The sequence below is a fragment of the Artemia franciscana genome, chromosome 14 (genome assembly GCF_032884065.1).
Source record: "Artemia franciscana chromosome 14, ASM3288406v1, whole genome shotgun sequence".
NCBI lineage: Eukaryota > Metazoa > Arthropoda > Branchiopoda > Anostraca > Artemiidae > Artemia > Artemia franciscana.
The window spans coordinates 38,261,721-38,274,528 of NC_088876.1; the positions used below are offsets into that span (position 1 = coordinate 38,261,721).

Below are 12,808 nucleotides of genomic sequence, written 5' to 3' on the forward strand. Positions count from 1 at the left end.
TTGGCCAAGATTATTTTATCCCACGGATTTCTGTTAAGAGTACATTGTACAATGAAAATTTTGCATGCAAGTTACGTGGTAATGTTAATTGTAAAACAACCGATGTAATTTACCTATTAGAATGTAATAAATGCTGCCTACAATATGTTGGGAAAAAAACTAATAATATATATAAAAGATTTTCGGGACACAAGACAACAGTTAATAAAGAAAAAACTAATAACTATCTAGTTCAACATTGCAATAATGGTACGTGTTCCATATCAGATATAACTGTCACGATTTTAGAAAATTTAGCGTTGGAAAATTTAAATAAAGAAGAGAAGAATAACAGACTACGTAAACAGGAGGATTTCTGGATCCATACTCTTGGTACAGCTTATCCTTTTGGGCTAAGTGATCGCGTAGCAAAATATCGTGACATGTCTCATGTTGTTGTTAAATGTATTGATGGTTTTATGGACCATCCTTCTTTAACTTGTCCTACTAAACGTAAAAAACGATCGAGAGGACATAGGAAAAATAATAGAAAAAATGAATTAGATTTACATATGCTATCTATAGATCTATGCCAGCTACTTGAATCTAGGGGTATGATTTCTGTAATAAAATGTCTAAATAATTTATCCAGGAGGAATTTAATCAAACTTTTCTGGATTGTTAAGAATAATACAGCTCTTGAATATAATTTTAAAGTAATTTGCATTCTAACTAAAACGAAGTTTATTTCAAAAAAGAAAAAGTTTGATAAGATTGGTAATAAGGACAACAGATTATATTTACCTATTTTTTTACTTGTAAGAAGATTGAAAATATTAATTTACCGAAAATTTTAAATCAGCGGGATGTGAAACAGGCCCTTCCTAGTAATTTGAAGTATAATGATAGTCCAGTTTTAACTTATAAATTTTCAAAAACTATTGGGCAAATGATTTTTAATTATAATTTAATATTTAAAGGATTAAATAGGGATATAAATTGGAAACCGGTTTGTAACTGTAAGCAACTTGGCCCATTTGTAAATCCCACTTACAAACATGTTATAACAGGGGACTTTTCAATTATAAAACAAGATGATCTTCAAATTATAATTAACTAGCTGTTGGGGTGGCGCTTCGTGCCACCCCAACACCTAGTTGGTTGGGGTGCTTCGCGCCCCCACAAGCCCCCCCACCTGCGTAAGTCGTTACGCGCCATTTTAGTTGTGTCCCTGTGCCCCACCTGTGAATATAGATAGATATTTGCATATATGTTTTTAACTACGTAAAACTTGCGAATATACAACATTCTTCGATGTCCCATTATCTTTGCATATAAATAGATTGTCAGGTTTACCGACTCTTGAACATGCAACATAAAATTGTCCATGGGAAAAACAATCCGTATTAAGATCTATACCTCATTATTCTAATGATTGCCCCTGAGCTTTGTTGATGGTGATTGCTAATCGAACATTCCCTGTGTCTCCGTCGTCATTTATATATCCCCTCTGCCCCCGGCATCCCCGTTGTAGTTGTGTCCCTGTGTCCCGGTCGTCATTTATATTCCCAGTATCCCGGTCGTCATTTGTGTCCCAGTGTCCCAGTGTGTAATTTCTCTTTGAGTGTCCCGGTCGTCTTTTATATTCCCTGTGTCCCGGTCGTCATTTGTGTCCCGGTCTGTAATTTATCTTTGAGTGGCAGGCCAAGTCATTTATATCTCCCGGTCGTTATTTGTGTCCCAGTGTCCCAGTCTGTTAGATAATTTAAAAATGATTATCAAGAAATCTTTCCTCTTATCTAGTAAGAGGTTCTTAAAAATAGACACTTTTAATAAAAAAGCTATATGGACAAATTGCTTTAAGACTACAGTAAACTTGAGATGTTACAGCTTGGATATAATTTTTGATTTATTAGAATCAGTTTTATATAATACCTATATTAGATTTAATGGTAATTTGTACAAGCAAAATGTGGGAATTCCCATGGGGGGGAATGCCAGCCCATTTATAGCTGACTTATTTTTAAGTCAACTAGAATATAATTATATGATGGATAAGAATAATCCCAATAATTTAAAACATGTTTTGTCAAATAATAAAAGATATTTAGATGATATTTTGGTCTTAAATTGTAAGGATTTCATTGATATTTCTAAAAATATATATCCATCAGAGGTTACTCTTGAACCTAGTCATGGCGCTGGTCTTGAAGATCATTTCTTTGATTTAAATATTAATATTTCTGATAATAATAAATTAAGTTTTGAAATGTATAATAAAACGGATGATTTCGATTTTGAAGTGATTAATTTCCCATTCCCTGAAAGTAATATACACTCGAATATTACATATTCGGCGTTATTTTCACAATTACTTCGATATGCAAGGATTTGTAGTAATTATATTGATTTTAAAAATAGATATAAAATCTTAAGCCAAAAATTTATATTAAGACGTTTTTCTGCAAATAAATTAACTTGGCAATTTAAAAAATTTATTTTTCACTATAACAAACTTTTAAATAAATACAAAAAGAATTATCTAAAAATACTTAGGGAAATTTTTGGTTAATTTTTTGGGTTCGCGAAAAGTTGATGCAGCGCCATCTATTTTGTGAATTGTGTATCTAAAAGAGCGGATTTTTCAAAAATAGCCACATGCTACTGATGAAATCTGTAATTGTTTTAGTTCAATCAGGTTTTTCGCAAAGAGTTAATATTTGTGATTTGGTAAATTTTATTTCATTTAGTTTACCTATTGATGCTAAACAGCATCAATAAGTTGAACATTAACAGGATGAGCTTGTTTTGGTGTTAATTGGTTGTTCTACATTTGCTTTTTTTTCATAGGCATGTATTTTGGGGTGATACCTGACACAAGGATACCATAGGTATTCTGTGGTAGGCACAACACTTGACTGGGTGGAGAATTTAAAGTGCCGAAGCCCTATAGGCAAGTGTATTCTCCTGATGAGCCCTTGTGTTGGGTTGTTGCCTCTGAATTATTTGTCTTTAATGTTTTTATTGTTTGGTAAATGACGACTTATACTTATTGACGACACGACTGCCTGTCCATGGATTATTCTTTATGGTTGATCGTGTATGGCTATGCTGTTTGACCTATGTGATTGTATGGATGAGTAGGGTTAAGGCCTCATTCAAATGCTGGTCTATATTAGTCACTAATTTAGGAAAACAGTCTTTCTTTTCTCCTTTAGTCTCCTTTTTTTTTTTTTCTTTTTTTTTTTTTTTTTTTTTTTTTATTGTGTTTGTGCTGTTGCATTGGTGATTTCTCTTTTCGTATATATATATATATATATATATATATATATATATATATATATATATATATATATATATATATATATATATAAATATATATATATATATAAATAATATAATATAATAATTATAATATATATATAGAAGTGCTAATAATAATGATAATAATAATAATAATAATAATAATAATAATAGTAGCAGTAGTAGTTGTAGTAGTAGTAGTAGCAGTAGCAGTAAAAGTAGTAGTGGCGGTAGGAGTACCAATAATAGTAGTAGTAATAGTAGTCGTAAACTTTTTCTCCCCGACATTTTATTGTACTAATAATAGTGACATTGCGCAGAGTATATATTAAGCAATACCAAAGCGTGCGGCAATGAGCGAATGACAACCCAGCAGAATTACGTTTTATCAGAAATATACAAAGAACTGTGAACCATTAACATCAACTTATGTCAGAAAACGAAATTTATTATTTGCGCTTAAAATTTTATAAAAAACCAAAATGCATACACCATATCGGTAAAGAACCAATGAATTTAAAACAAAAATATTTTTGAAGCAATAACTCGTTTGATATGCCTATTCATACCTGAAAACCAGGATGCGTACCAATTTTCTTTTGATTATTTAAAATACTATAGTTTTTTCTAGGCTGCGCAAGAGTTTCGACGGCGTTGCTATATTTAACGGTGAAAAAAGGAAGCAAAGGTTCAGTTAAATTTGAAAAATCCGAAGAGAACTGTACCACTAAAGGAAAAAGTAAATCTTCCTCAGCTATTTAATTGCCTTTATTGTTAAATTAGTTTTTGCTCCTTTTTAGCACAGGTTATCTTTATTATTATTTCTGTTTAGCGCCTGGAACTACCATGACCACCAAATTCAAATGAAGGTTTTTAAAAAAGAAAACAATTGAATTCCATTTTTTAATCATAAGGCTAGGAATAAGTGAAGATGAAAACGTGACGTTGGGTAACGAAAAGATTGATCAGGCGGGCAGCTTCACTTACCTTGTTAGTATTATTACTAAAGACGGTGGGAGCAGTGAAGATGTTAAAAGTAGAATAGATAAGGCTCAGGGTGATTTTTCATCGTTAAAAAAAGTTCGGAAGAATAGGAAGATAAGCCTGCAAACCAAGATTGGAACATTGGAAGCTGAAGGTGTTAAATATGGCTCTGAAACATGGGCGTTCTGAAAAGTGGACGAAAATTTACTAGATGTATTCCAGAGAAATTGCTTACGGATTGTTCTGGGTACCCACCTGACTGACCGTATTGCAAACAGTAGCTTGTACGAAAAATATGGTTCAATCCCGATTTCTATGGCTACAATGATAGAGAAGTTGAGATGGCTAGGCTACTTTCTGCGGATGAGGGATAATAGTTTGCCGAAGATTGTCCTTTTTGGCCAACCGTTTGGGGCCACACGGAAAGCAGGTCGTCCTCGTCTGGGTTGGGAGGATGTCATAAATAAATATTTAAAGGAAATAGGAAATTCCTGGGAGGGTCTAAAGAAGGAGGCCTTGAAGAGATTAGGTCGGCGGAGGAGCGTGCGTAACTGTGTTGGCATCAGGTGGCTTGGTGCTGCAGTGAGTTATTAGAAGTAGTAGTAGTAGTAGTAATGGTTGTACAGGTCTCGTTTTAGCAGTCAAAACAATAAGTTTTCCTCATCAGTATCCTTGTTTCTGTATTAAGAATTCCAAGCAAATTCTTTACAAACCTTTGATACTTAACAGAATCCAAAGGGATTGTCACTCTCCGAACTAAAGAGCTTGGGGTATATATGGTAGCCACATCAACAGTGCCATTACAGAGAATATCAACAGAGTAACACTCATCTCCCACAAGCTGCCAGGAGGCTCCGTAATCAAATGAAACTTGAAGCTTTACATTAGCAGGTGCGAAGAATTTACGTTTCGTCACGGTGAAATATTCAAACTGAAATAAAAACGTTTAAAATGAAAAGGGTTTAGTCCAAAATGCAATGAAACAGGTGCTCCATTGCTGAAAAATAAAAAAGGGTGTATATTTCACTCTTTTTCTGGATCTATTTCTGAATCTATCTAACTGTTCTTGTTATTGTTTAAAAAAGCAACTTTAACTTGTCTTTAGCCTTCCAACTTGAGTGAGTTTCTTTTATTTTTGCTCCTTTTTTATAGTATTCACTTGTTTTTTTTTGTTTTTTAGCCTTTTACGTTAATTTTCCAAGATTTATTGAATGGTTAGTCTGATTTTTTCTTCTTCGCTTTTTCTTGTTTTAAAACACTTTCTTATTTTTTTTTTCGCTTTGTAAATTTACTACCACCAAACTGTTTTTCGAGATTACCATGTAGGCTGTATCACTGAACAAGATGTGAATTAACGTAAATTTCTAGGTAGCCAGTTATCTAGTTAGCCAGTATAGACCCAGTTATCGGGAAAGTTCACATTTGCACGGATCCCTGTCCGTTTCTGAGACGAGAATTTAAAAAAAAACGAGTTTTTTCAAGTGAAAATAAGGAGTAATATGAAAACTTAAAATGAACAGAAATTTCTACGTATATACAAGGGTTCACCCCCTCGTCAATACCTCACTCTTTAAGCTAAAGTTCTAATTTTGTTCCAATTCTTTCAAAATGACTCCGTAACCACAAAGGCTGTTTAATTAAAATAAATAACTCTTTTGGAAATGCAAAAAAATAACCTAAAGAGCGAGGTATTGACAAGAGGCCAAACCCCCTTGTATGCGTTATAGTTTCTGTTTGTTTCGGGTTTTAATATTGCTCCTTGCTTTTACTTGAAAAAACTTTTTTTTTTTAATTTAATTTCTGATCGTTTTTTGAATAATGTTGGGAAATCCGGTATGCCGGATTTCTGTTCATGGAAGTCAACCCCCCCCCCCAGAAAAAATCCCCCTGAAAACGTCTGTACACTTTCCAATAATCAAAACCATATATAAACAATAGATAACGTACACAACTTCCAGGCCTTCCCCCAAAGACTGTAGGGGATTAAGTCGTCTTCAAAGAGATAGTTATTAGATTTTTTGACAATGCTGAAAAAAATGGCCTTCTCAAAATTTTGATCGGGTGATCTTGAGAAAAAATGAGCATGGGAAGGGGTTTTAGTTACCCTCTAACTTTTTTGGTCACATTAAAAGACCATTAGAACTTTTAATTTCCGTTCAAATGAGCCCTCTCACGCGATTTTAGGGCCGCTGGGTTGATGCAATCACTCCCGGGGGAAAAACAAGCAACAACAAAACAAATACACACGCATCCGCGACCTTTCTTGAGGCAAAAAACGCAAAACTCCACATTTTTGACGGTAGGAGCTTGAAACCTCTCTAGTAGGGTTATGTAATACAATAAATCTGATGCTGTCGTCTTCATTAAGATTCTATGACTTTTAGGGGGTGTTTATCCCTTTTTTCGAAAACTAGACAAATTTTCTTAGGCTCGTAAATTTTGATGGGTAAGACTGAACTTGATGAAACTTATATATTTAAAATCAACATGGAATCAGATTCTTTCGATGTAAACATTGGTATCAAAATTCTGCTTTTTAGGGTTTCGATTACTATTGTGCCAGGCCGCTCCATGCTTACAGTTCGTTACCATGAACTGTGATTAAAATTAACGAAATGACGGTAGTAGGCTAGTGTAACTTTTTTTTGCGAAAATCATTTAGTTTTTTTTCGATTTTTGTCAATTTTCTTGTGAAAAAAAATTCTTGGAGTTAGAAATAGGCTATGTTTTCCTCGAGCCTACTGAAATATGCTATAGTTTCCTCGAGGGGTGCCACTTCTCAAGTGGGAATATAGTTACTGGCTTATTCAATTTTATTTCAAACCGAAAACATATAGGACCAAATAAGACATTCAACACTAATAAGAATATTAACTAAATGAAAAAAAAAAAAAAAACGCCAATTGAACATACGTTGTCAAACGTCATGGAAGCAAAATCTCAGGAATGGCCAAGGGTATTAAGTTGAAACTTACAAAGAAGTTATTTTCAGTGCTTTTAATATTTAATTTTTTTTCACTTTTCTTCCACAAATATTGCATACTCAAAAATTATGAATTATTAAATTGTGATTTTGATAATAAGGAAAGTATACATTAAGTGCCCCAGCAATTTCTTTAGAAAAAAGCTTATATTTTGAAATAACTCGTTCTCTGCAGGATCACAAAAGAAGCTCATTTTAGACCCAATATTTAAGAATTTGTTGTGGAAAAAGCGAGACGCATAAGCATATGAGCTTTCTTTTAAAAGAACTGTTAAAAGAGTCCGTTGATTTTTGAATTATTAACTAGACATACATTGCCCGGGCAACGTAAAGTGTTGCGGTAACCTTTGTCCAGCTTCGCCGACTAAAGTGTTGCGAGAGCAATACTTTGGTTTTGTTTCTTCGCTATCGATCAGTAATCACATGATCAATGGCTATTCCTCAGCGTTGAAAAAACAAAACAAAAACAAAATAGTATCGCAAGAAGGGACTAAATTGATTTTGCAGCCAGTTGAACTTTATCCTTTTCAATCTTAGACATCGTGACGGATGAAAACTTGGAACAATATCTTATATTATCTAGTTGGTACTATAAGGCTATCCCTAAATTTTCAGGATCAAAATACCATGGATGACATTCTTCTAATTATTACCGATTCTTAATTATAAGTCCCTCTCCCGTGATAGGCATCGAGTTCACCTGAAACAAATAAATGGGTACACCAACTAGCATAGTTGCAAACCCCTCATCGTTGAAGTTGATTGTAGCCTAACAGTAGATTATTAATTAAAAGTCCCCAACATGTCTTACCACTAAAACCAAATTGGTTTTACCATCAAATACATTGCAAACAAATAATAGATACGCTAACTAGCAAAAGTTGCTAACCCCTCATTGCCGAAGGTGATTATTACCTAATAACCGACTGTTTGTTCCAAGTCCTCTATATGTCTCACAATTTGTATTGGCATAGATTTAGTTTCAGTATGTACCTTGCTACTGAAGTTGTCAACCTCATGAAACTTTCAAACTGTTATATCTCACGAAGGAATTTTTGCACCAAAAAGTGAATGCCATACACTTTGATTAGGTTAGCAAGAGCTATCGATTGCTTTCGAAAAAATTCTATTTGTCTTAGTTCAAAAGTTTTTTTTGCCGTAGGCCAACTTTCTAACGGCACCACTTAGAAAGGAGCAAAGGATAAGCTCCAATTCCTTTAGCATTGAGAGAACTTTTAAAGATTATTAGGTACATCTGATACCATTTCTCTACCGCAATCAAAAGTCCGAAAACCGAACGATAAACTCAGCTGAAATCACGAACAGAAATTGGTAGAAACAATATATGGCAGCACTTTCGGGCCCGTGGGAAAATGCACTATTTTTGCTTCTGTAAATTTTTCTATTTATCACTCAAAGAAGATATATTGGCTACGGGGCCGGGTAACTGCCGCATATTTAACACTTATAGATCTTAATCCATCTTGAATTTGAAATTGGTGCCTGCCTGCTTGCCTGCTAGAACGGAGCTTTCCAATCGAAAGCAGAAACATGGTTTGATGAAACAAAAGCTTGGCTGCACGACTTCAGATACTCCTCTCTGACATAGGCTATATAACTCCACTTCATTTCGCACACCATAGGCTCTGACTCGTGGACAAGCAAAAACCATCCTTTTGGCCCCAGGCAAGAGTTCTGTGGAGCTTTCCAAAATGTAATGTCATATTCATTAATCCGGCATGAGGTCCACACTTTCCGTAAAAACTGCACAGGTTAGACCCTTACCAGTTTCCAGGAATAAGCTGAGATCGGCGGCATAGAAAAAAAAACAAAAAACTAAAAAAGGGGACAAATCCAAAGTTTTGCTCTCGCGACACAACTAGGAAGAAGTTACAAAAGACTTGAGAGCTGTGGCTAATTAAGGTAAAGCCAAGACAGAAAGTCTCTGTGGGATAAAGGGCTGATATGAAATTGTCAGAGCTGTCTAAAAATAATCCCTTGCCCTTCTTGAGAATCACAATATTTTTGTTTATTGGTAATGCACAACAATTTTCATTGGTAAAAACCCGAAATAAAAAAAAAACGGTCCTTGATAATAAAGTAGACATAACAAAAATTTGTCTTTTGTAAAAGCATAAAATCTGAAGGCTTAAGGTCGCCCACCGTAAGTTTATAGGTTAAGTAAATTGTCCTGGTCCTAAAGAAAAAGGGAAAACACTCTACGAAAGGTTGTGAACTGCATGCAGCTACATCATCAGTATGAATATATATTAAAAACATAACCAGAAGTTTGACACTTCGGTGCCTAAAAATACATAGCTTTGTTCTTTTCCCAAAATGGAGGGGCACAAAGCTACCACTAAGAATTTGAAAAATAAAAACTTTCATTTGAGAAAAATGCATAGATTAAAAAAATCCCAAGAAACTAACTAACAATGATTTATGTATACTTTACGTACGTTGGAGCTTAATCTTTAAATTAGGTTTTTTTCTTTAGCCGAAGCCCAATTCTTAGATCCTTGGAAAACTCCAAAAGAAAGAATGCAAACGATGGTCAAAGTTTCACGTTTATTTGCTTTTCTAATTTGTTGAGATAGATGGAAACAGAGCTACCCAGAGAATTTGAAAGCATCAAAAATCTTATTATAGAAAAATGAATAGACTTATAAAAAATCCCAAAATACGAACTAATATTGATTTATATATACTTTACGGACGTTGGAGCGTAATCTCTAGTTTAGGTTTTTCTTCCTTTAGCTTAAGCTCAATTCTTCGATCCTTGGAAAACTCCCAAAGAGAAGATGCAAACGATGGTAAAAGTTGCATATTTAATGGCTTTTCAAATTTGTTGAGATGGATGTGCACAGAGCTACCCTGAGAATTTAAAAACATCGAAAATTTTCTTATAGAAAAATGTATAGATAAAAAAAAATCCCAAGTTACTAACTAATATTCATTTATATATACTTTACGTACGTTGGAGTGTAATCTTCAATTTAGATTTTTTTCTTAAGCTTACGCTCAATTCTTAGGTCCTTGGACAACTCCCAAAAGAGTAAATGCAAATGATGGTCAAAATTGCATGTTCAATTGTTTTTCTAATTTGTTGAGATGGAAGGGCATATAGCTACGCCTGAGAATTTAAAAACTCCCGGAAAACTCTCGATGAGTGAATGCAAATGATGGTCTAAGTTGCACGATTACTTTCTTTTCTAATTTGTTGAGATAGATGAACACAGTTACCTCTGAGAATTTATAAACATCAACAATTTTATTATAGATAAATGCATAGATTAAAAAAACCCAAGATACTAAATAATATTGATTTATATATACCTTACGTACGTTGGAGCGTAATCTTTAATTTGTGTTTTTTTCCTTTAGCTTAAGCTCAATTCTTAGATCCTTGGAAAACTGCCAAAGAGTGAATGCAGATGATGGTAAATTTTTCACACTTAATTGCTTTTCAAATTTGTTGAGATGGATAGGCACAGAGCTACCCCTAAGAATTTAAAAACATCAAAAATTTTATTATAGAAAAAATGTAAAGATGAAAAAAATCCCAAGATACTAAATAATATTGATTTATAAATATACTTTACGGACATTGGAGCGTAATCTTTATAAGGTTTTTTTTTTCTCTAGCTTAAGCTCAATTCTTAGGTCCTTGGAAAACTCCACAGAGTGAATGCAAATGATGGTCAAAGTTGCACGTTTAATTTCTCTTCTAATTTGTTGAGATGGATGAACACTGAGCTACTTCTGAGAATTTAAAAACATCCAAAATTTTATTATAGAAAATGTATAGATGAGAAACAAAAATCCCACGATACTGACTAATTTTGTTTTATATATACTTTACGCACATTGGAGCGTAATCTTTAAGTATTTTTTTTTTCTTTGGCTAAGCTCAATTCTTAGGTCTTTGGAAAACGGCCAAAGAGTGTATGCGGATGATGGTAAAAGTTGCCATTTAATTGCTTTTCTAATTTGTTGAGATGGTAGCCAAACACAGAGCTACCACTGAGAATTTAAAAACATCAAAAATTTTATTATAAAAAGAGCATAGATTTAAAACAATTCCCAAGATACTAACTAATATTGATTTTTATATACTTTACGTACGTTCGAGCGTAATCTTTAATTTATATTTGTTTTTCTTTAGCTTAAGCTCAATTTTTCAGTCTTTGGAAAACTCCCAAAGAGTGAATGCAAATCATGGTCAACATTGCAGGTTTAACTACTTTCCTAATTTGTTTATGTTTTTTAACCAAACGGAGATAGTATTTACCCCTGCTCATTTTAAAATTCGAAATATATAGGATAACTTCTCTTTTTTCCGCTTTTTAACGTCTCTCTTAACTCTCTGTTCAAAAATATGTCTTTAATCCAAAACCTTTAAGTATAAATAATTTATGCCTTTAATTATAATCTACCAAAGGAAAAAAATAGAGCCAGAGGATAGACACATCCCATCAGTTCCAACATAAAAAATATATAATGTTGCAGAATTCTGGATTTGCCCTAATTTATCCAATTTATTAAGACTGTTCCATCTAGAAAACATCCCCGAAAGAGTTGGAAATATGATCTATAATCCTTGAGAATATCTTCTTTTCACAAGAAAACTGTTCAATTTTGATATCCACTTTCAAACAATCCGAAATACCTACTAATCTTATTCCTTTGCTTTAAACTTCCCTTTATTCCCCTATTACCCCTTCCCTCCAAGTAATGAAGCAATATATACTCCAGGTAGTACACATAAACATCAATTTTTAGGAACAGATGCAGCTTGATTTTATTCCGTGGAGGACAATGTGAGGTGAAAGTGAAGTTTAGGACGGAAATAAGCACGTGTATTTGATCCTTTAAGACCAGTTTTCCGAACTTTTAAGGATAGCCTTATGATGACAGAAACGCTCTCTTCGTACCTTCAAAGGTTGATATCATCCACCTTTAACGATGGATTGAACTGCATTTTATCACATGAAGAGAGTTTTTTGTTCAAAGTCTTAAATTTTCTTTAAATGTAAGAATTATCCCGACTTCTGAATATGGTTTGCCACCGTAGCTGTGTATCAGCCTAAATCTTGGAACAGGGGTTTAATCTCATTTTGCACAATTTGCCACCGTAACTGTGTATCACACTGAATTCGGGAAGAGGGTCTAATCTCATTTTACATGATTTGCCACCACAGCTGTGTATCAGCCTAAATCTTGGAAAAGGGGTATAATCTAATTTTACATGATTTGCCATCGGAACTGTGCATCAGCCTGAATCTCAGAGGAGGGGTTTAATCTCATTTTACATGATTGACCACCGTGACTGTATATCAGCCTGAATCTTGGAACAGAGTTTTAATCTATTTTACATGATTTGCCATCGTAGCTGTGCATCAGCCTGAATATGGGAACAGGGGTTTAATCTCATTTTACATGACTGGCCATCGTAACTCGGCATCAGCCTGAATCTCAGAACAGGGGTTTAATCTCATTTCACATGATTTGCCATCGTAACTATGCATCAGCCTGAACCCCGGAAGAGGGATTAATCTC

At 33.9% G+C, this 12,808-nt stretch overlaps 1 protein-coding gene across 3 annotated transcripts in view; it reads right to left on the minus strand.

Annotated features, from left to right (window-relative positions):
* LOC136035685 (reelin-like) overlaps nucleotides 1-12,808 on the minus strand; it is a 538,294-nt gene that overhangs the window by 83,605 nt on the left and 441,881 nt on the right. For all 3 annotated transcript variants that reach the window (XM_065717615.1, XM_065717614.1, XM_065717616.1), the window contains exon 41: nucleotides 4,980-5,197. In XM_065717615.1, the coding sequence (XP_065573687.1) occupies nucleotides 4,980-5,197 (218 nt within the window). The remainder of the gene's footprint in view (nucleotides 1-4,979; nucleotides 5,198-12,808) is intronic.